The sequence below is a fragment of the Psammomys obesus genome, unplaced genomic scaffold, assembly GCF_907164565.1.
Source record: "Psammomys obesus unplaced genomic scaffold, mPsaObe1.curated_primary_1811, whole genome shotgun sequence".
NCBI classification, from domain to species: domain Eukaryota; kingdom Metazoa; phylum Chordata; class Mammalia; order Rodentia; family Muridae; genus Psammomys; species Psammomys obesus.
The window spans coordinates 2,458,448-2,480,700 of NW_026587382.1; the positions used below are offsets into that span (position 1 = coordinate 2,458,448).

The 22,253-nt window shown below is 54.9% G+C and overlaps 1 protein-coding gene and 1 long non-coding RNA gene across 2 annotated transcripts; one reads left to right on the top strand and one right to left on the bottom strand.

Annotated features, from left to right (window-relative positions):
* Positions 1 to 781: 781 nt before the first annotated feature.
* On the bottom strand, positions 782 to 5,856 carry LOC129673920 (uncharacterized). Its single transcript, XR_008719745.1, has 3 exons — positions 5,501 to 5,856; positions 4,103 to 4,235; positions 782 to 3,662 (listed from the first exon to the last, which is right to left on the bottom strand). It is a non-coding gene; the product is annotated as an uncharacterized LOC129673920 (long non-coding RNA).
* A 5,037-nt stretch (positions 5,857 to 10,893) lies between these two features.
* Adamtsl4 (ADAMTS like 4) lies at positions 10,894 to 20,153 on the top strand. Its single transcript, XM_055603798.1, has 15 exons — positions 10,894 to 10,989; positions 13,025 to 13,121; positions 13,532 to 13,589; positions 13,851 to 13,987; positions 14,488 to 14,692; positions 14,933 to 15,105; positions 15,230 to 15,341; positions 15,443 to 15,625; positions 15,798 to 15,927; positions 16,189 to 16,393; positions 16,556 to 16,732; positions 18,388 to 18,585; positions 18,685 to 18,864; positions 19,128 to 19,272; positions 19,429 to 20,153. The coding sequence occupies exons 2-15, from the start codon at positions 13,035 to 13,037 to the stop codon at positions 19,563 to 19,565; spliced, it is 2,127 nt and encodes a 708-aa protein (XP_055459773.1). The 5' UTR covers positions 10,894 to 10,989; positions 13,025 to 13,034; the 3' UTR covers positions 19,566 to 20,153.
* The last annotated feature ends 2,100 nt before the right edge of the window (positions 20,154 to 22,253 follow it).

Here is a 22,253-nt window from a genome sequence, read left to right on the forward strand (position 1 = left end):
GGGAAGTCAGAGCCAGGCGCCTCTCTCTGGGATTGTGTAAGGCATTCTCCAAGGGGAATTGTCAGGCACACATTTAGAGATGCCTGGGTTGGGGTGGGGGGTGGGAAAGCAGCCACCGGGATTGGGCAAAATGGTTGGTCCCAAGGAGGTGACAGTCTTGTCTAGTGACTGACTGAGTTATGTCTCCACAGAGAGCTCTATCTAATGAGGTGTCAGGGCCTGGCTGAATAGTAAAACTGGAAAGGGGGGGTGTGCAGAGTCCAGAAGAGAAAGCTGTGTGAAGAACACGAGAGCCAGGACAAGGTCCCACAGCTGTGGTGGGGTTAAGGGAGACTGTAAGCAAACACGATCGGCTGGGCGCCGGGGCAGATAAGGTCCCATTTCAGGCCACACTTTGTTCACTGGGATGGGCTAGAGCCTGTGGTCAGAGGCCAGACAAGTTACCTCGTGCCTCAGCTTGCTTCCCTCATAGCTGGGGCTCTCCTACCTCTGACTTCAGGCCCTTGGTATGTTGGAAATTCTTGCCTCTCCTGCGGCTCGCTGGCCCACCTCTGACCACAGTAGAGGCTTGTGCCCTTCTCCCTACCGGTTGGGTCTCTTAAGCCTTCAACGCCATTTGTCATGATTAATTGGACACTAAGCTGGCTCTCTCTGGAAATGTCTAGCTGTCAGAACAAGATGCATGAGGGCAAGAGTCCCAAGATAAGGCTGACCTGTGGCCAGAGGCTGGACCACCACAGCCCAGGAAGAAAAGACACTTTTTTGTTAGAGGCCACGGGGATGGAAATGATTTATTCTGCTTCCCCCCACCCCGATCTTCTTGATCTTCTCCCTAATTCTTAAAGAGGTACCCTCCAGTGACTTGACAGCACCCTGTCACTTCCAGAGCAGAGCTCCCTGTGTTCGGGACTCTGTGTGGAACATTCTTGGTTTAGGTTCTTAGATGATCTGACAGGCCCAGCGTCAGCCAGGTTACCACATGAATCACCCTGCTGTCTTCCTAGGAGACACTTGAGGAGGAAGGCAGGTTTATATAACCTTACTTACTCCAGACAAAATGCATTATTTCCCTTGCTCCAGCATCTGCCGTTGATCTGAGAATTGGTCACAGTTCAGCTGTGGTCAGTAGTTAAGTGTAGTTCCAGACTGAGGAATGAAACAATAGGTTCCTCTGTATTCTCACAAGCTTCGAGGCCTCAGCCGGAATCCCTCCTTCTAGGCAGTGCCCACCTTCCTTCAGTGGTCTTGTGTCCCCCCCCCCCCCCAGAGTATTTACTCTCAAAATCCATAGAAATTCCTCAGTCCAGGGTCATCTCAGATCCCAGCCCAGGAAACCAGCTAAGCCGGGAAGAAATTACAGAGGTAATTTCTCACCCTGGTACCACACTGGCTGAGGTCCGAGTTCAGCCCTAGTACCATGTTGGCTGAGGTCCTATCTCTTGCCTGGCCTTTACTCTGGCCCTCAGGGGGCAGAGGCAGGTCAGGCTGGGCTCTGTATTGGCACCTTGTCTCAGAAAACAACAGAAATAGAAGGCAGGTTTCATCCAGATAGCCACACACAATTTCTTGGAGTGCCTTGTCCAGCGGCTCATGTACCACTGCCCATTGTGGTCACCCAGCCTGAAAACATATGACTATGCTGTCAGTAGAAAGGCTAAGAGTGTCCTACTGGAGCCGAAGCACCATGAGCCAAGAACCACAGGCATCAGGGCAGGCGACTTGAAGTGGTACATCAGCTAAAAATAATGTTTTTCTTACAGCATCATTAACTATAACATTGTGCTATTTTTGTATGCGACTACAGCTTTCACACACACTCTCTCTCTTTTAGTTTTAATAACAGCCTATGAATAGATAAGCTAGGTTCTGCTGTTAGCCAAGACTTCATAGAGGGGAAAGCAGAGGCTCAAAGCACCCAAGGCCACAGGTCTCACAGAAGGCAAGCTCCCTGTCCTGCACTTTCCTGTGTCTCCAGGCCCAGGGCCCAGCAACAGCCACAGGCTTGGGTACCACTATGGGCTTCCCAGACAGATGACCATATGTGCAGCTACTTTGTTCCTTAAGACCCTAGGGACAGGGCCCCAGGAGGGCTTGTGTCAGATGAAGGGAGTCCTAGTCATTCTTTCCCCTACCTCGTAATAGCTACCATTTAATCAAATACGTCAAATGGGGATGGGAGAGATGGTCCAGCAGTTGAGAATGTGTGTTCCTCTCGCAGAGGACCTGGGTTCAGGTCCCAACACCAATTCCAGGGAATTCCTCTTCTGAACAATATGGGCACCGGGTACACACCCATGCAGGCAAAACACCCATACACACGATAAATAAATAAATTCTCAAAATTCTGTAAGATGGTTAGGTCAAGACAGCACCAAGACCATCATCTGAGAAGCCTTTCCAATCAGCAGAGGCCATTCTAGAAATCTAACCCAGAAGCTCCAGCTAGTGGCCTTGTTTCCCAAGAAGAAACGTAGGGGGATTTGTAGGCATTCAAACACACTTAACATAATTGTCATAGCACTGCTGGTTGTGTAACCCTTATGCTTGTCAAGGTCAGATCTGGTCAGTTCATCCAGGAAGTATGTACCTCCTGTTCTGAAAGCCTTCATCAGCAAGCAGACATGCTCAGCATGGGGACCCCTGGGCATGGCTGGGAGACGCTCATAGATGGAAACACAGATAAGACCAAGAAGGACTCCGGCTTTGGAGATCCTGGTTAAGTTTGGACTTCACAGAGCAGCTGCCTGGGAGTCCAGGGTGCCCATCCACACCTTGGTCCTCATCTTGCCCAATAGGTCACGTCCTGTTTCTTCATTGTCTCAATACCCAAGAACCAGCTCACCCAGGGCGGCATGAGACAATAGTCAGAAAGTGCTGGAATGTGGCCAGGGTTGTTTAGGAAGCACTCGCTCCTCTTGCTCATCACACAGCATGTAATAAATAGCCACGGTGTGCCAGGCAGGATGGGCACACACAGAGCACACGTTCTGCTAGAGGATCCACCTGGAAGGAGAGGAGGCAGGGCAGTGTCCTCCAGAACAGTGTGGGGAGTGAGCTGCACCAAGCCAAAGCTTAAAGGTCAGAAGGACATCTTCAATGAGAGAGAGCTGTATGGGTCCGAGTGACAAACCAGGAAACCATGGCTAGCCACCAGCCAGGCGTGTAACTGTTGTGAATGGAACGTTGTTTGTGGAAGAACAGAGATGAGCAAACCGTGACTCTGAGAGGAGGAAAATCAAAAGCCAGACTTTCAGGAACTGGTTGCCATGACCACACCCCGAGACACACAGCTTCAGATTCCTCCTGGGTTCTGTGTCAGCGTCAGCACTTCTCGGGAAAGGGTGACATCTGCCAGGATAACTCAGGTTTCGGGATGAGAGTTTTGTTTTGTTTTTGTTTGGTTGATTTTGGTTTTTCAAGACAGGGTTTCTCTATGTAGCCTTGGCTGTCCTGGAACTTGCTCTGTAGACCAGGCTGGCCTCGAACTCCCAGAGATCCCCCTGCCTCTCGCTCCCAGGTGCTGGAACTAAAGGGATGCAGCACCCATCGGGCAGAATAACTCAGCTGTATATGTCATTTAATTCAACACCCAGCTACATAGCTCAGGCAGGTTTTTGACTTCCAGTCCTCCTGCCTCAGTCAGCGCTGACAATATAGATACTCTGTAGGAACAAGGATTTAGTAAGTTTATCAGAATTTCTTGTAACATTTGCTTGTACACAAAACATATAGTTAGCAAGCTGACACGGGGCCCACACCCGTAATCCCCAGCACTGGGGAGGTAGCGGCAAGGGCATCAGGGGGTTAGGGTCATTCTTGTCTACACAGCAAATCTGAGGCCTAGGACAAACATACAGACAGAGACAACAGAAAACCCAGGAGGGCGCTGAGGAGGTGGCTCAGCAGCTAAGAGCACTGGCTGCTTTTCAAGAGTTCAATCCCAGCACCCACATGGCAGCTCACAACTGTCTGAAACCCCAGTTCCAGGGGATCCGACACCCTCACACAGACATACATGCATGCAAGGCACCAATGCAGATAAATAAAAATAAATAATTTTAAAAGAAAATTGAGGAGAAGGCCAGGGGTGGCAAACTGGTACCTTTCTTGAGTTTTTCAGAGTCAAGTTTTTCAGGATATTCTCTTCTCAACCCTGAGCTCACGTGATCAAGAGCCCAAGAGTCACAGGCAAGGGCATCACATTTGGCATTAGGACTCTCTCTCTGTTTACATGCCTATAAATAGATAACAGTCCCCACTGTTCAGAGCTACAACTGGACAAAGTGACACAATACATACGAAGCCCAACAGCCCCAGGCAGAGTAAATGCTACATACATACATGACTGTAACTAAATGACCATTGATTTGGTGCTGGGGGTCAGACCCAGGGCTTTGATGGTAGGTGCTAAGTCCATCACTCAGCTACCCCCTGAGCTGAGCTACCCCCTGAGGGCATGTTGTTGAGATTGTTAAAATATTTTTATTTAGCTGGGTCGTGATGGCCCACACCTGTAATCCCAGCACTCGGGGAGACAAGGCAGGAGGATCTCTGAGTTTGAGGCCAACCTGGTCTACGAAGTAAGTCCAGGACAGCCAGGGCTACACAGAGAAACCCTGTGTCAAAAACAAACAAGCAGACAAGCAGACACGAGTGTTTGCCTGTATGTCAGCTCACCATAAGTGTGCCTAGTGCCTGTGTCCACGGAGGCCAGAAGAGGGTGTTGGAATTCCTAGAACTAGAGCTACTGACACTTATGACTCACCATGGGGGACAGAACCTGGGTCCTCAGCAGGTGTAGCTCTTAACTGCTGAGCCATCTCTGAAACTCCTCATTATTAAGCCAGTCTGCTGGGGGTCTTTAAAAAGTATCTTCCTTTTTCATACATATATACAATGAAATAGGATCATATTCACCTCCCAGTTCCTCCCCTTTTTCCTCTTCAGATTTCTTTTCTTTTCAGTTATGTGCATGTGTGTGGGTCTGTGTGTACAAGTGGGTTTGTTCACGTGTGAGTACAGGCACCCACAGAATCCAGAAGAGGGGGTCTGATTCCTTGGAGTTAAAGTTATAGGAGATTGTGAGCTGCCTGCTGTGGATACTTGTAGAAAATATAATTTGCTAATAATGCTTACTATTAAATGCCTATAATTCTTGTGGCAGTATCACTAACCCAATACCATATCAACAAAAGACACAGACACCTGTTGTATTTAAACAAGCCTCGTCTCACCTGGGGCTAATCTCCTTCTTACCTCTCAGGCCCTCATCCCATGCCATTTGCTTTAATCATTCCTATCTGGCTACTTCCCACCCCGAGTCCCCAGAAACCCTGGCACATGCTTGCCGCGTGAGCCTCTTGTCTCCACCTGTTCCTCCTCTGGGCCCGTGTGGTTGCTCGCCTCTCCTATGGTGACTGTGCCTCTTTCTCCCCGACCTGTCTGCTTCTCCCCTGTGACCTTTCTCTCCTCCAAGCCTGCAAACTTTGGCCACGCCTACCTTATTTCTGTCCTGCTCAGGTGTGTAGGCACCTATTCACTCCATCAGTGATAATTTGGAGGCGAGGATTACAAACATCATTTTGGGATGCATGAGCAAGCAGCTGCTCCTAAGACACCGCAAGCAGACCTCAGGGGGCCAAATAATCAACAAGCAAATACAAAGCACAGACCAGGCCAGCACAGGCAACTGAACTCCAGTCTTCTGTGAGAACAGCCTGTGCGCTTAACCACAGAGCCATCTCTTCAGCCGGGTCTTCTCCATCAAGATGGGAGTTTCTCTGTGCGGCCCCGGCTGTCCCAGAACTCGCTCTGTAGATCAGGTTGGACTCAAAGGTGCAGATCTTCCTGTTTCTGTCTTCAGGGTTAGGGGATTCACGAGTGCACGCATGCGCACATGCAGGCACACGCCCAGGAACACATACACGCATGCGCGCATGCACTCACGCGCACCTGAATCAGCCATGCCAGAATTTTGAATGGCTGGCTCTTGTATAAGTAGCCATGCTGTGATTTCGTGACTGTGACAATCCCTGTCACACGCAGGAGACAGCACGCCACAGCACCCTCCCTCTCCCCCACCTTTGCGCTCTTCCTGAGCCAGGGTTGTGCTGGTGAACTGATAAAGGGGACCGGTGAAGGGCTGAGCCCCCACTCAGTCTCTTATCCCGGCCGCTCCGACCAGCTACCCTCTCTGTACTGACAACTGCCCACTGCAAAAACAAGGTTCTCTGACCAAGCTGAGACCAGCCCGAGGCTGTGGTCATCAACAGAAAACTCCAGAGGGCAACCTGGCAGCATGACCCCTTAGCAAAATACCCAAAGCAGGCTCCTCCCGGGGCCTGGCCTCCCGGCCAGGGTATCCCTCCAAGACTGCAGATTCGGACTCCAGAGCCCACCTAAGAGCTGTTGGTTACCCTGCTACTGCACCTGTGGGCGGAGCTTGCCTGGCATGTTGGTATTGGTGCACGCAGGGTCCCCTGCTGGGTTGGGCCGCTGATGCCTGCCCCGGCAGCCTGCATGGCACATTCTGAAAGGCAGCCTGCAGAGAGGGGATGCACTGTTTCGAAGAGTCTGATCCGTGCGCTTTGGCCGTCTGTTGGGCCTTATGGAATAGGACAGCCTTGGCGGGCCTAGCTATATTATATAGTTGGGTCTTCCTGCTTCCAGTTTCCAAGTGCTGGCACTATAAGAACTCGGTACCACGCCCGGATGGGTCAGCGCTCACTCTTTGTTTTTTATTTGCCCCTTCCCTAGAGATGCTTTTGATCAAGCATCTGCTTCTTCTTCTTCTTAGCTTGTTCTTTAAAGACAGGGTCTCACTTTAACCCAGGCTGGCCCGAAACTCACTCTTGCTTCAGGCTGGCCTTGAAGCAATCCTTTGGCCACAGTCTCCCAAACACTGGGATAGCAGGTATGAACCACTAGACTCAGCTCTTACATAATCTTTCTATTAAAAAAACAAATCCCTTTTATGTTTGAGGCAGGATCCACAGATTTAATCTCACCCTTCACAAGTTGCTGAGGCGTCGGAAAGCTCCCTAGACCACCGAGTCCAGGGAGGTGACAGCTGTGGGGCTCTTTGGTGCACAGCCATTTCTTAATGGGAAGAACTATTTGTGGCCGGCAGATCTCAGCAGTTACAAATGTCAAAGGAGGCCTTGCCTCTCCCACCCACCTTTAGGTGGCAAAGCCTGCCTGTCCTGTAGTCGGGCGTCCTCATAGGTAGGGGGCTGTAAATAGCCAGGGTTGGCACAGAAAGCTGCCTGGCCTCAAAACGTCCCCCGCCCCCAAGAGGCCTTCTGCCTTTGATCCTCCGCCCCTGCACTCCCCGCCTGGGCAAAGGGGCTTTCCCTGAGAAAACTGCTCTATAAATACACCTCTAGGCTAGGACAATGTGTCCACAGCATTCTTTGGAGAAGCCACACCTCCTGAGAGGGGCATTGCTTTCCCAGGCTCTTCTGAAACTGAGGAGGAATAAGGAGAGGCCCCACTGGAGGCTGCTGTCATGTTTTGTGATACATTTTGTGTTTTCAAAGTTTGATTGGGCTGTTTTTAGTGACTTGTCAGACATTCTAAACTAGAGTATGTTATAACTTAACGAAAAGGGTTAGGGTAGGTGCCATGGCTCTAGAGACAGCTAGGGGTTAAGAGAGCTGTGACTACTGTGACTGTTCCCAACTCCCAAATGAGGCAACTCACATTACCTGTAATTCCAGCTCCAAGAGCTCTGACACCCTCTTCTGGGCTTCAGAGAGAGAGGGAGAGAGCATGTGCACACACATAACTCAAAATCTAAAATAAATCTGAAAAATTAGCTTGAGGTGATTCTTTTAGAAACACACTAATTTTATACATTTTATTTATTTATTTATTTATTATGTATTCAATATTCTGCCTGCATGTGTGCTTGCCCTCCAGAAGAGGGCACCAGAGCTCATTGTAGATAGTTGTGAGCCACCTGTGTGGTTACTGGGAATTGAACTCAGGACCTTTGGAAGGGCAACCAGTTCTCTTAATCTCTTAGCCACCTCTCCAGCCCAAAATACACTAATTTTTTTTTTTTTTATTTAGTAAACATTTTTTTTCAAGATGCGGTTTCTCTGTGTTGCCCTGGCTATATCAAAACTCACTCTGTAGATCAGGCTGTCCTCAAACTCAGAGATCCTCCTGCCTCTGCCTCCTAAGTGCTGGGATTAAAGGTGTGCACCACTACTGCTTAGAAACCTTTTATTTATTATTTATCTAATAGAGCTGGAGAGATGGTTCAGTGGGCAAGAGTGCTTACTGTTCTCACAGAAGAGCCAGGTCTGTTTCCCAGCAGCCATCTGTAACTCCAGTTCCAGGGGATCCAATGGCCTCTTCCCTCTGCAGGCACCAGACACACAGAGAGTGTCCATTCATGCAAGCAAAACACTCATACTCAGAAAATATATAAAAATAAATATTTGGGGGTGTGTGTTGAGACAGGGTGTCTCAACGTAGCTCTGGTTATCCTGGGACTGTGTAGACTAGGCTAGCCTGGAACTCACAGGGATCCATTTCCTCTACATCTAGAGTGCTGGGATTAAAGGCGTGCACCACCAAGCCCAACTAATGCAAACAAATCTTTAAAAAATGAAGTAAAATAAAGGTGTGTGCCTCGATACCCAGCTATTTTTAAATTGTGTTTGTGTGCAGGGAGAGTGTTGGCACAGGAGCACGGTGTCCAGAAGAGGTGCTGGAGCTGGATTAGGAGCAGCTCTGACGTTCCAGACTTGACTGCTGAGACTGGAACTTGCGGCCTTTGCTAGAGCAGCCTGGCCTTGTTCGCTCTCGAGCCATCCCTTCAGCTCCCTGACCAATCCGAATGTTATTATCCCTTCTCTTCCTCGCCACCCACCTTTTTGAAAACAAACTTTCTTCCATATCCTTTTTTAAAAAATCTTTTTTCTTACTTTATGTGTGTGAGTGTTTTGCCTGCACAGATGTACATGTGCTATGTGCATGCCTGGTGCCCAAGGAGGTCAGCAGAGGGCACGGCACGGAGTCCCCCGGAACTGCAGTATTGGGGTACAGACAGGTGTGAGCCGCCGTGTGGGTCCTGGAAATAGAACCCTTGCAAATACTCCAGACCTTTGAGCCACCTCTCCAGCCTCTCTTTCTCCAGGCTAGCCTTGAACTCACAGTTCTTGTGCAGGGCCCAGACTCCTTAATGCTAGGATCGAGCTTATTATCACCAATTCCCATATTTCTTGTAACTCTACAAACCACAAACACAGAACACGAAAAGCAGAAGTGTGTAAGTAATGTCCGTCCTGGGAGAATGTTGGGATTTGCTGCAGTAAAGAAAATACACATGTTAAATTCCATTTATTTAGTTATTTATTTATCTAGCTATTTATTTATTATCTATACAGCATTCTGCCTGCACACCAGAAGAGGGCACCAGATCTCACCACAGATGGTTGTGAGCCACCATGTGGTTGCTGGGAATTGAACTCAGGACCTTTGGAAGAACAGCCTGTGTTCTTAACCTCTGAGCATCTCTCCAGCCTGCACCTTAAATTCTGGCTTATTTCAATACTGTAACCCCAGACTCCAGTGACTGAAGCGAGGGAAGTTCAAGTTTGGGGCCAGCCTGGGCTACCTAGCATGTTTCCCTCATCCTCCCCGATAGTTGCAGGAGCCTGTCTGAATAGCAAACGGTACCCCTTTGCCCTGCTGGTGGCTGGGTATGGAACCCAGGGCTTCCTGCAGGCAAAGCTCTGCCGTCATCACTGAGTTTCACCCCGGCCCTAGCACTGTTTTATAAATACACCCTCCATCTTTGAGACGGACCCAGCTTCTGCAGGGCCCCGGGTTAACTCCGAAGTGGTCATTTGAGTATAGAAAGAAATTTCTGTGTGCTCAGCACAAGGTGTAAGAATACCCAAGAAACAGGCTGTGGCACCAAGGGTTATTTTGATGTTGCTGGACTTTTGGGCGGGGAGCCTAGCCTTCAGCGGCCGAGCCATCTCCCTAAACTTGCTCGGTACCTTTACTGTTGCGATGGATGGCCTCGCTCTGCACCCCAGCCTGCCCGAGATCTCGCTAGGCTGCTCTTGAACTTGCAGTGGCTCCCCGGCCTCAGCCTCCCAAGTGCTACGATTACAAGCATGGACTACCAAATCTTCTGTGTTTGTCTGTTAAAGACAAGACAGGGTTTCTCTGTGTCGCCTTCCTTGGCTGGCACTCACCCTTGTAGACCAGGCTGGCCTCGAATGCCCTACGTGTTTTTTGTTTTTTTAAAAAATTTACAGGGTTGGATAGGAGTGGTGGCAGATGCCTTTAATCCCAACCCTCTGAGTTGGGGGTAGCTGGTGTGTGCGCACAGCGAGGTCCAAGCCTGGGACTCCTCCTCAGTGTCATCCTTCACAAACATTCCCGGCCGCGTGCACACAGCAGATTCTCCCATTCTGCAGACGGCACTGCTGAAGCCGAAGTGCTCAGGGAAGACCACAGAGCTGGCAAGCGCTCACGCTGAAATCCAAATCCAAATCCGTCTGACTCATAATTCAGCGCGCATTCCTTCCGCTAAGCTCCAGGGTGTAAAATTTTATGGATGAAGAAACCGAGGCTCACAGACGTCCCGGGCCATCAGAGCCACATGGTTCACTGCCCAGCATGGGAAAAGCGGAGGCACGGGCTGCCTGGAGGAGAGGGCTTGGGCGGAGCTGAGCTTGCGCAGGGCCACACGCCCCTGCTCGGGGTCCGCGGCTTGCCCGGGTCCTTCGGGTTCAGCCTCCACCCGAAGGCCGCCCCGCTAGGGTCGGTGGGGCCCGGAGTCCTCGGGCGGGCGCAGGCCGGGGTGGCAGCCGTCGGGCACCCGGGGTGGGTGGCTGGGGCCGGCGCGTGGCGGGCGGGGCGCGCGTGGCGTGGGGCGGAGCTTGCCGCGGGCGGCGCTGTCCCGGGGCTCGGGGCAGCCGTAGCCGCCGCGGAGGGCAGCTGGAGAGAACGGGCGCAGAGAAGGTAGAGCCTCCCCGACCCCCGGCCCGGGCTCGGACGGTAGCCGGAGAGCGGACCCTCGAGCGAATTCCTGGGGAGGGGGTCTGGTCCCGGGGACGCCGGGTCCCATCACCCGGGCGAGGGCTGGAGCCAAGATTCCTATTAACTCACATAGTGGAGTTGGAAGAGACACCCGGGACCTCCCTGCGCGCCGGCGCCGCCCGCTCCTCCCGGAGCGTGCACCCCAACGCCTTGGGGAACGCGGGGATAGGGTGTCAGGGAGGGCTGCGCGTGCGTGACCTTCGCACAGCGCAGCCTGCGCGGAGAGGCTGAGGGAAAAGAAAGACACCTGTCGGGATGGATGGCCTTTGAGGAGCCGGTAGAACCCCAGGCACTCTGACAGCACAGCACCCCTCTCCTGCCAGCCTAGCCCTCGGGAGCGCTCCTCTCCCCAGCGATGGCTCCTTTGCCCTGGGGTGAAGGGTTAGCTCTGTGCAGGGCACGCTCCTCGATGTCACTGGTCCAATGGGGGGCACGGGGACGGTGACCAGGAACAGCCTAGGTTTGTCCTCACCCTGACTTCAGGGTGCCCACCTCCACCTTCACCCTGGGCATTAAAAGGGACAACAAGCACACACTTGTGCAGGGAGGTGGTGTCGGCCTCCTGTCCCCTTTGCAGGGGAGGGTGGGGTGGACTTTTCCAGAGAGGGAGCCAGGAGCTCTCATCACCCCCCACCCCTCACTTCTCCAGAGAGCTGCCAAAACCAGCTCAGGACAGGATTATGTGTCCTGGGTAGACCACGGAGGGAGAGGCAGCAGGGACAGAACCGGGGGAGCAGAGAGAAGCAGAGGGCGGTGCAGAGGGGACCAGTATTGAAGAAGAGGCAGGTTGGGTCCATCACACCCCCTTCTTCTTTCTTCCAGCCTCCGGGCAGGCAGGTAGCGTGCTGGTGCTTGGTGGGTTGTGCAGCATGGACCCCAGTGGCTGGCCCAGCCAGGGGAAGGAGGGGGTGCCTGTTACCTCTTCCCCAGCTGCAGGAGCCGCTTTGATCCCTCCCCAAATTCCCAAGGCCTGGGTTCCGGGGGGAGCAGCGGGACCTAGCTTTGCCTGCTCTCTGGCCTTTGCCTGCCCTGAGCTGGCCTACCTTGGCCAGCATCCTTGGATTGCTGTCACGGTGCCATTCAGATCCAGCAGAAACAGTGTTTTTCCTGGAAAGCAGAACTGAGATGGGTTGAGGGGTGTGGGCAGAAAGGACCTCAAAGAGAAGGGAGGGGCTGGAGTAGGGACAGGCAAACTTTGGCGACAGGGTATGGAATCTGTCTAAGCAGGCTAATCAGGGTTCAAGGCTGGGCTTGAGGGTAAACTGTACCCCATGCCACATACCCGAAGGACAGACTGGGAAGCTATGGCTGCCTCTCTCCTTCTTCGGGCGCCCCAGCCATTTTGGCTGAGCAGTAGGAGAAAAAATAAAAAAGAGGAAAACTGCACATGAACTAAGTCGACATGAGCCTGTGCCTCGGAGGTGCTGGCACCCATAGCAAGGTTAAGTCACCACCTTTTCCCATTTAGCGTGTCCCCTGGACAAAAAATGCCTGTGGCAGCCCATGAGACTGTTCCTTCCACAGCAGCTTAGTTAAGAGGGGAGGAAAATACCACCCCAAGTGTGGTATTAAGGCTTGTGCCCCTACACCTGATACTAAGAGGCCTCTGGCTGTCCCCTTACAGGGGCGCCTGGCATAACCTGCCTCCTCTAGGTCCTGGAGCTCTGGGAAAAAGGACCTCCTGGGTCCAAGCTGCCCACAAACAGCCCCTCCTCAGGCTTCCTGAGGAGCTAAGCCCATCTTGGGCCATAGGGAGGGGACTAAACTGAACTGGGAGGCTGAGGTCAGACTCCCACCCTCGCCTCAGCAGATGACCAAGACAACACCCCTTATTACTCCCACCCTTAAGTCCTAAAGGGATGGACCATCCCCCCCACACTGTTGGTGCTGTGCTAAGACAGCCCTTCAGTTCCCCCAGATATCTAGAGGGGTAAGCACCGTGCTCCTTCCTCCTCAGAGCACCCTCCATGCCCAGATGCCAGAGTAGCTGCCCTGCCCCCTGTTGCCCAGCCCAGGGGCGGTCACGGAAGAGCGATGGAGGCCTGGCTGGGCAGGTAAGCGCCAGGGGTGTCCGTTCAGGGGACAGCTCTGTCTCTGGGAGGGGCTTTGGCCCTGCACCCCTGTAGTCCCAGCACTTGGGGAGGCAGAGGCAGGTGGATCTCTGTGACTTTGAGGCCAGCCTGGTCTACAGAGAGAGTTGCAGGGCAGCCAAGGCTACAACAGGGTTTCTGTCTCGAAGAAAAAAAAGAACAGACAACAAATCAGCAACAAAAGAGAGGAGAGAGAGGAAGGGGAGGAGTAGAAAGAGAAAGAGCAGGGAAGGGATGCTGGAGGGGGGCTGGCAAGCGACAAGGAACTTGTGCTTCCTGAGAAGCTGGCAGCCAGGCTGTGGGGAGCCTGGGTGGGGCGGGCAGTGCTGTAAGCCTCTGGCTCCCTCTGACGTCCTCACCCCCTTGCTGTGCAGGCTCCGGCTATGTGTAATGCTGCTTCAGCCTCTCCTCCAGCTCTGCCAGGATCAGGAGGTGAGCCCTGGCCAAGCATGCTGACACCCTGCCCAGGGACCTCCAGCGGGGAGAATCAGTCAAATTCACAAGCGTAACATGACATAACATATAACGTGAGCCCAACATGGCTTAACAAATACCGTAAAGCCCTCAGCACGGGCAGCCGGCCCTCCCTGCCTCCGCAGCAGCATCAGCGTGCCCCACATGTGATAGAGGCTGTCGGGGCTCTGCGGTGCTGCGTCCTCCAGGGATCCCAGCTAACTCACCAACATCCTTTAGTTCAGGGCTCCCAGCGCTGTGAGCTGAACTGCCGTCCCCGTGGCTTCCGGTTCTATGTCCGTCACACGGAAAAGGTGCAGGATGGGACCCTGTGCCAGCCCGGATCCTTAGACATTTGTGTGGCTGGACGCTGCTTGGTGAGGGAAGGCAGGGTGTTGGTGAGGGAGGGCAGAGCGTTGGTGAGGGAGGGCAGGGTGCTGGTGAGGGAGGGCAGGGTGCTGGTGAGGGAGGGCAGGGTGTTGGTGAGGGAGGGCAGGGTGCTGGTGAGGGAGGACAGAGCGTTGGTGAGGGAGGGCAAGGCGTTGATTTCTGCATGTGCACCTTCGATCATGTGTGCGTGCACACACACACACACACACACACACTCCTTTAGTTCATTATTACAAAAGTGAAAACGCTAGACTGAGGCCGTCAAGGGGGAAGTTTTTGCTGCAGGGTAAGGGGTAGGTGGAGGGCAGGGTCCTACCAGACTTGGCTAGGGTTCTCCAAACCCGGTTGAGGATGGAGGAGCTCACAGAACACACTCTCGCTGGAAGCACCAGAAGGGCAGGGCTGAGCTGGGGCCCTGAGTGGAGTAGGGCCAGGTGTGAGGTGTGCCTGGCTTTTGTGTGGCCCTGCCTCACCTCACTCTCCCCAGAGCCCCGGCTGTGATGGGATCCTTGGCTCTGGCAGGCGTCCGGATGGCTGTGGGGTCTGTGGAGGCGATGGTTCTACCTGTCGTCTTGTTTCGGGAAACCTCACGGATCGAGGGGGCCCCTTGGGCTATCAGAAGATCCTGTGGATCCCGGCTGGCGCCTCCCGCCTGCAGATTGCCCAGCTCAGACCCAGTTCCAATTACCTCGGTGAGAAACTGGGCCTCGGCCCCCAGCCCCAGGCCATCCTGTTTCTTTGATGTGCCTTCCACACCCTCTTCAGCCCAGCAAAAGGCCCAACAGGAAGAGGTTGGTGGCCTTCTCCCAGGCCTGTGGAGAGGGTGGGGAAGGTGGTGGCTGAGGTCCTTGGCTTCTGGGCACACAAGGGCTTCAGGACATAGACAGCACCAGCCAGCACACTATCGCTCAGCTCAGGTCTCCGTCTTTCAGCACTTCGTGGGCCTGGAGGCAGCTCCATCATCAATGGGAACTGGGCTGTGGATCCTCCAGGGGCCTATCCGGCCATCGGGACTGTCTTCCAGTATAACCGGCCTCCGAGGGAGGAAGGCAAGGGCGAGAGTCTGTCCGCCGAAGGCCCTACCACCCAGCCCGTGGATGTCTATGTGAGCCTGAAGCGGGAGGTGGGGCCAGGCAGTTGGAGAGGAAGGCCCCTGAGGGCGAGGCAGTGGGGATCAAAGATGGCAGAAGCTCGTGTACGCCCGAAACATTTGTTATCTTCTCTCTCAGATGATCTTCCAGGAGGACAACCCCGGGGTTTTTTATCAGTATGTCATCTCTTCCCCGCCTGCGGTCCTAGAGAGTCCGTCCACCCAGCGTCCGGCCCTGCAGCCTCAGCCTGGTAAAACCAGGATCCCCAGACCCAGAAGCGGAGGGCGAGGCTGCCATGGGGCTCCTGGGTTGCAGGGAGCCATCTGATCTGGCCCCTGGACTTCCCGACAGAGATGCTGCGGGGGGAGCCCCTGCTCGCTTCAGCCCCCCGCCCAGTTCGGGCACCAGGCACGCTCCAGCGTCAGGTGCGGATTCCCCAAGTGCCTGCTGCGACTCACGTCAGGTCGGCTGGGTCTTCGGTGGGATACTGGAAGCAGGCAGGGCACTCTGCATGCTCAGCATCCTGTGGAAAAGGTGAGACTTCATGCCTGTCTTGCGGGCACCTCATCCCAAAGCCCCGTTCTAGATGGATCTGCATAGGTTCTATATCCTGGACCGTGGGTCTGTCCTGGACCCTGTGTGTGGAACCTCGCTGGATCTGGGCCCTGAGCCCTGCCTCCCCCGACTGCCTTCCTTTTCCCTTCAGGTGTCTGGCGCCCCCTTTTCCTCTGCATTTCCCGTGAGTCGGGAGAGGAGTTGGAGGACCAGAGCTGTGCCATGGGTGCCAAACCCCCGGCCTCCCCTGAACCCTGCCATGGGCCCCCGTGTCCCCCATAGTGAGTATGGCCCACAGGGAGGGTCAGGATACTTAACCCGGATATGGTCCCGGGCTTGTTCCCTGCCCTCAGGTTCTTACCTGGACTGTGTAGCAATTTCACAGCTCCTGGCGCAGGGAGACATTAGAAGAAAACCCTTTCAACCTCCTTCCCGGCTAGAAATGCAGTGTGAGCTCTGCCTCCTCTCCCCTGAGGGTCCAGGCTAGCGTCCCCACAGGTCTCTGCTCACCCCCAACCCCCTTCCCGCTGCCCCGCCCACAGCTGGGAGGCTGGTGAGTGGACTTCCTGTAGCCGATCCTGTGGCCCTGGCACCCAGCACCGCCAGCTGCTCTGCAGACAGGAGTTTGGAGACGGTGGCTCCTCAGTACCTCCAGAGCGTTGTGCCCACCTGCCCCGGCCCAACATCACCCAGCCTTGTCAGCTGCACCTCTGTGGCCACTGGGAGATTAGCTCCCCCTGGAGCCAGGTGAGAAAGGAACTTTACAGACAGTATCAGTCAGATGGACGCACCAGGCAGGACTGGCAGCCTGCGGCCCTGTGCTCCGCTCCCTCCGTCTGTAGAGCCCTGGTTCCGTAGAAGCGGGGCTGGAGGATGGCTGACGCCCGGCCTGGGTCTCTCATCCTTCAGTGCTCTGTGCGCTGTGGTCGCGGTCAAAGGAGCCGGCAGGTTCGGTGTGTTGGAAACAACGGTGATGAAGTGAGCAAGCAGGAATGTGCTTCCGGGCCACCCCCACCTCCCAGCAGAGAGGCCTGCGACATGGGCCCCTGTACCACAGCCTGGTTCTACAGTGACTGGAGTTCCAAGGTGGGTCCCACACTTCTTCGGGCAAGTCCGGCTTCCCTGCCGACTGCGCCCCGGGCCACCCTGTCACAGCCTGTGCGACACAGACTTTCACTGCTGGAACTTTTTGTTCGTGACCTAGGGACTCAGAGTTGAGTAGGCAATACTGACCTTCCCACCCGTCACGTCGGTATTTGGGAGGCTGATTTGAGAGGGCCAGGCCAGGCTGGACTCCACAGCTCCTGGTCACATGAGCTGTAGTAGAACCCCTCTGGTTTTATTTTGTTTTGTTTGGAGACAGGGTTTCTTTGTGTAGCCTTGGCTGTCCTAGAACTAGCTCTGAAGAGCAGGCTGGCCTCAAACTCACAGAGATATGCCTGCCTCTGCCTCCTGAGTGCTGGGACTAAAGGTGTGCGCCACGATCACCTAGCAGACCCAGGCATGGTGGTGCACACCTGTGATCTCAGCACTCTGAGAGGCAGAGGCAGGCAGGCGGACTGCTGTTGAGTTTGAGGCCAGCCTAGTCTTCAAAGAGTCCAGGACAGCCAAGGCTACACAGAGAAACCCTGTCTCGAAAACAAAAACAAAAACAACTGCTCTTCCAGAGGTCCTGAGTTCAATTCCCAGCAACCACATGGTGGCTCACAATCACCTGTAATGAGATCTGGTGCCCTCTTCTGGCGTGCTGGTGTACATGCAGATAGAGCACTTACCTACATAAAATAAATTACATATTTAAAAAAAATGAAAACAAAACCGGGCTAACCAAGGATGGCAGCGCACAACTTTAATCCCAGCTGAGGCAGGGGGATCTCTGTGAGTTTGAGGCCAGCCTGGTCTACATACTGAGTTCTAGCCTAGCCAGGGCTACAAAACGAGACCCTGTCTGAAAAAAATACTACCAACCAACGAACAAAATATGGGCGGGAGAGATGGCTCAGTAGGTAAGGGCAGGCACACCCTGCTCGTCCCGAGGACCTGGGTTCAGTTCTCAGCACTTACATCAAGTGGCTTACAACCACTGACGACTCCAGTTCCACGAGCTCTGTGCACCCTCTCCTGGCCTCTGTGGCACACGCAGGCACACACACATAAAACAACAGACCGAGCAGATGGCTCAGCAGGTGAAAAGCACTTGCAGGGAAAGCCTGATGACCTGAGCGAGGAGCTCACAGTGGAGGGAGGGGACCAATCGTATGCGCCCCGCGCCCGCACAGCACACACATAGGCTGGACGAGGCGGTGACCAACACTTTAATCCTACCCGAGTTTGAGGCTAGTGTGCTTCACACAGTGAGTTCCAAGAAGGCCAGCGCTACCTAAGGAGATCCTGCCTTAAAAAAAAATCACATATGTGCAATTTTATAAAAAAGATGAACAAGGTGGGCTGTAGCTGGGTTGGTAGCGTGCCTGTCTAGCATGTATGATGCCCTACTTATGATCCCCACCACCACATAAACCGGATGTGGTGGCACACGCCTGTAATCCCAGCACACAAAGAGGCCAGAGGACCAGACATTTAAGGTTATCTCAGCCTTACACCAAGTTCGAGGCCAGCAGCTGTCTTCTCCCCCAGGCTGGCGCCCCAGGGGCATTCCTGAGCTCCCCGGATGGGGGCCCTCCCCACCTGGGTCCTGGCCCCGGCAGCCTCCCTTCACACAGGCCCTCTCCTTCCGACAGTGCTCGGCGGAGTGCGGGACAGGAATCCAGAGGCGCTCTGTGGTGTGCCTGAGGAGCGGGGAGAGCCTGCAGGGAGACCGGGAAGCGGGGAGCAGCGAGCAGGGCTGCCCCCTCAGGAGCCGCCCTCCGGACATGCGAGCCTGCAGCCTGGGGCCCTGTGAGAGGACGTGGCGCTGGTACACAGGGCCCTGGAGTGAGGTCAGCTGAGGGCCCTGAGACCATCAGGAGGGAGTGAAGCCAGTCCTGTGAGTTCCACGCTGGTGGCGGAAGGGTGATCTCTCTCCCCCTGCCTTACAGTGCTCCTCAGAGTGTGGGTCCGGCACACAGCACAGAGACGTTATTTGTGTGTCCAAACTGGGGGCTGAGTTCAACGTGACTCCTCCCGGCAACTGTTCCCACCTGCCCAGGCCCCCTGCCCTGCAGCCCTGCCAGGGCCAGGCCTGTGAGGACCGATGGTTTTCTACGCTCTGGAGCCCGGTGAGTGCCTGGCTCCCGCGCCCTGCTCCGCCTGGGCCTCCAGCAAAGCTGTGCACGCAGCCAGGTCCCTACCAGCCCAGGACAACCCAGTTGAGTTTTGCCCCCATGTCACGTAGCCTCGGAGGACACAGATCCCCTCCATCTGGGATTTCATCGTGTCCCTGGATAATGTTCTGCCATTATCCTGCAGAGAGGAAGGGGGTGGCCAGGGCAGCGGCCCTGGGAACCTGAGAGATCTCCTCTGATGGCTATGGTCTCCCCAGTGTTCTCGCTCCTGCCAGGGAGGCACGCAGACGAGAGAGGTCCAGTGCCTGAGCGCCAACCACACTCTCAGCGCCCGATGTCCCCCTCACCTGCGACCCTCCAGGAAGCGGCCCTGTAACGGCCAACCCTGCAACCAGCGCCCGGGTAAAGAGCTTCCCCGCCCACCCCGAACAGAGGGGGTTTAGCTGGAACGGGGTGGGGGGGCAGATGTGAGATGGGCTGGTGGGCGTGGAGAGCGCGCTTCCGGGGGGGGGGGGGGGACGCCAGTCCTGTCTTGTGCCCTTTGACCCCTGTCCTCAGATGACCAATGCAAGGACAGCTCTCCACACTGCCCCCTGGTGGTGCAGGCCCGGCTCTGCGTCTACCCCTACTACACAGCGACCTGCTGCCGCTCCTGCGCGCACGTCCTGGAGCGGTCCCAGCCGGAGCCTGCTTGAACCGGGCCCAGGAGACCCCGTCTTTCGTGGTTTTCTCACGCCGCCACCGGTCACCCGTTGACTAGCCACTCTGTGTCCTCTGGCTTTTCACCCCGTCTCAGTCTCACCGGAGGTGTCCTCCAGGGCGAGGGCGGTGTGATGCCCCTGGCCTCCCTGGGCGGCTGTCCCCCTCCACATGTATATGGCTTCCTCAAAAGCAGGCTGAGAGAGCGTGGGCCGCGGCCCGGGCCGCGGAGGAAGGTTACGTTTCCACACGAACCTGAGCCACTCGGAGTGTGCTCCCTGAGGTGGACGTCCAGTGTTGCGGCCCAATCATTTCCGCGTCAGGCCCCTCACGCCCCTCCAGCGACCTTGTGGATCCTGCCTTATCTAGTCTCTGCACCCCGACCTCCCTGCCCAGCTGGGGGTGCCGCTGCTACCCTGCCCTGCCCAGGGAGGAGCACCTCTCCAGAGCAGGGACCAGTTTTGTAGAGGGTGAGGTAGACAAATGTCAGCCTAAAACGCCCTGGCCCCAGCCCCCGCTTCACGCCGAAAACGATGCCCACCCCAGAACTAATTTATTTTTTATTAAAGTTGATTGTGACAAGTAAGAAACATGCTTTCCATCACCCTCGTGGGGACCCCGCCATCCGAGCAGTGTGAAGCCAGAATATGGTGCGTGAGGGGGACCAGCACGTTGGGATCGGAGGGCAGGGTGGTCTTTCAAGGGCTGTGGAGGAAAGCCTCAGAGCTGGGCGGCCAGGCTCTGAGACCCTGTCCTGCCCAGAACTGCAGGTGGCTCATGGGCCACTAGAGGTCACTACTCCCTGATTGGGAGCCCGGTGGGTGCAAGGACCCCGGCACAGAGCCTGTGGTGGGCTCCTCCTGGGTAGGAAGCCAGCAGGACTTTTCGATCCAGGGCCAAGCTGGCTCGTGTGTGCGGGTTCCACTTTTCAGGTCCTCTTGCTATAGCTCTGTCATGTCTTTTACCCACTTCCCTGTTGAAAGCCTGGCTTACGGCTTCCCACCGGGGCACGTGGTGGTGACTTTGCTCCCTCGCCTGACTCTCTGGGACTGAGGGAGGAGGGGCCAAGGGCAGTACCCGATGTCCTGCCAGAGACACATTCCTCAGAGATGTCTCACCGGCCTCCTCCCCTTCTCTCTCGCCTGTGTTTCTTTCAAAGTAAATAACTTGCTAAAGGTAAAGGGTTCAGCTTTTTCCCTAGCGCAAACCCTTCCTTCCCTTGCCCTTACAGTTCTGAGGCCCGAGTTTCTGAGGTCAGGAGCCCCCTTACCCCCTTTGGGGGCAGCCCATCCCATCCCTGCTTCTCCACACGAGCTGAGTTCGGCCATTAGCAAAAGCCTGCAGACAGTTTTTCTTAGCGACTCTGTTTTCTGACCATATTTAGACTCTGCGGGGGTTTCTCTACTGTAGCAAATCCTTTAGCTCGGTACACTGGGACTCCTCGGGCTGGATGTGGTTGCGCAGACAGACAGCACAGTGGCAGGAGAGTGGGTGAGGAAGGAGGGGTTGGAAAATTGTTATTTTTCAAACGTAGACAAACGGCCGGAGGCACCTACTTATCATATCAAAGAGGACCTGGCTGCCAGGATCTCCCAGCATCCCTCAGTTTCTACCTGTTACAGGGTTTGACTGGTATACTCCACCCCCTGCCCTGGCTCTCCCAGCTCCAGGGCCTGGGCTGCTCTTTCCTATATAATTAACCAGGCTGGACACCCGCCCCTTTTGTACCTTTGGCCTCGTGGCTGCTACACCTGGCTCCTTTCTCCCCTCCCCCATCTCCTTATGGTCCTGACCACTCTGGATTCTCCCAGCTGTGGCTGCCTCTGGTTATGCTCTCCCTTTTATCTGTAAGTTTTCTTCATCATACCTAGGAGCAGTCATGTCCTTTCCTTTCTCTTTTTTTCTTCATAATAATAATAATAATAATAATAACAATAATGAAGCCATGGGGTGATCCCAGCTAAGGCAGAGGAATCACAAGGCCAAGGCCCTGACTCAAGAAACACCAAGGGGGGGCGGGGGGAAAACTGACTTCACCCAGGACAGAGCTTAAGCAAGGAGGCTACAAGAATGCTCTGCCTCTGAAGAGGTGTCAAGATGTATTTCTTTCTCTGGAGAGCCTGGAAGGGAAGTCAAAGATGTGGGGTCTAGGAACACGGGGCATAGGAACTAGTTTCTAGACACAGGCAGGGAAGGCAGAGTCCCAGAGCAAAGGAGGGTGGCTGCGCCGACTCCCATCAGTTCCTGGAAGCAGGGCTAGGGTGGAGGCCACGGCTCAACTTCCCCTCCCTTCTCAGGCCTTTTAGGGCTGTTGCTGGGCAGGGTTAGAGTTTGGTCTGGGCTTGAGAGCCAATCACAGGTGGAGAACAAGCCCTGGCCTTCTGGAGTTCCCCTGAACCTCAAGAACACTTCCCTTCTTTTTCTGATAGCCCCTGAGTGTGGTCCCACTCTGGGGGGTGGGAGGAGCCCTGCCCTCCTCTTCCTCCTCGCAGTCCCTAAGGACTGGACTGTCCTTAGGGACTGTGAGCAGTGTGGGGTCAGAGCAGACCTTTCTGGGAAGGGAGGCCTGACTTAAGGCAGCCTTCCCCCTGTCCCCAAGAAGGAGCGATGTGGCCAGACACTGCTTTGCTGACCTCTGAAACTCTGGAGGGTCTGAGCAGGGGCGGGTTGATGTGGTGAAGCCC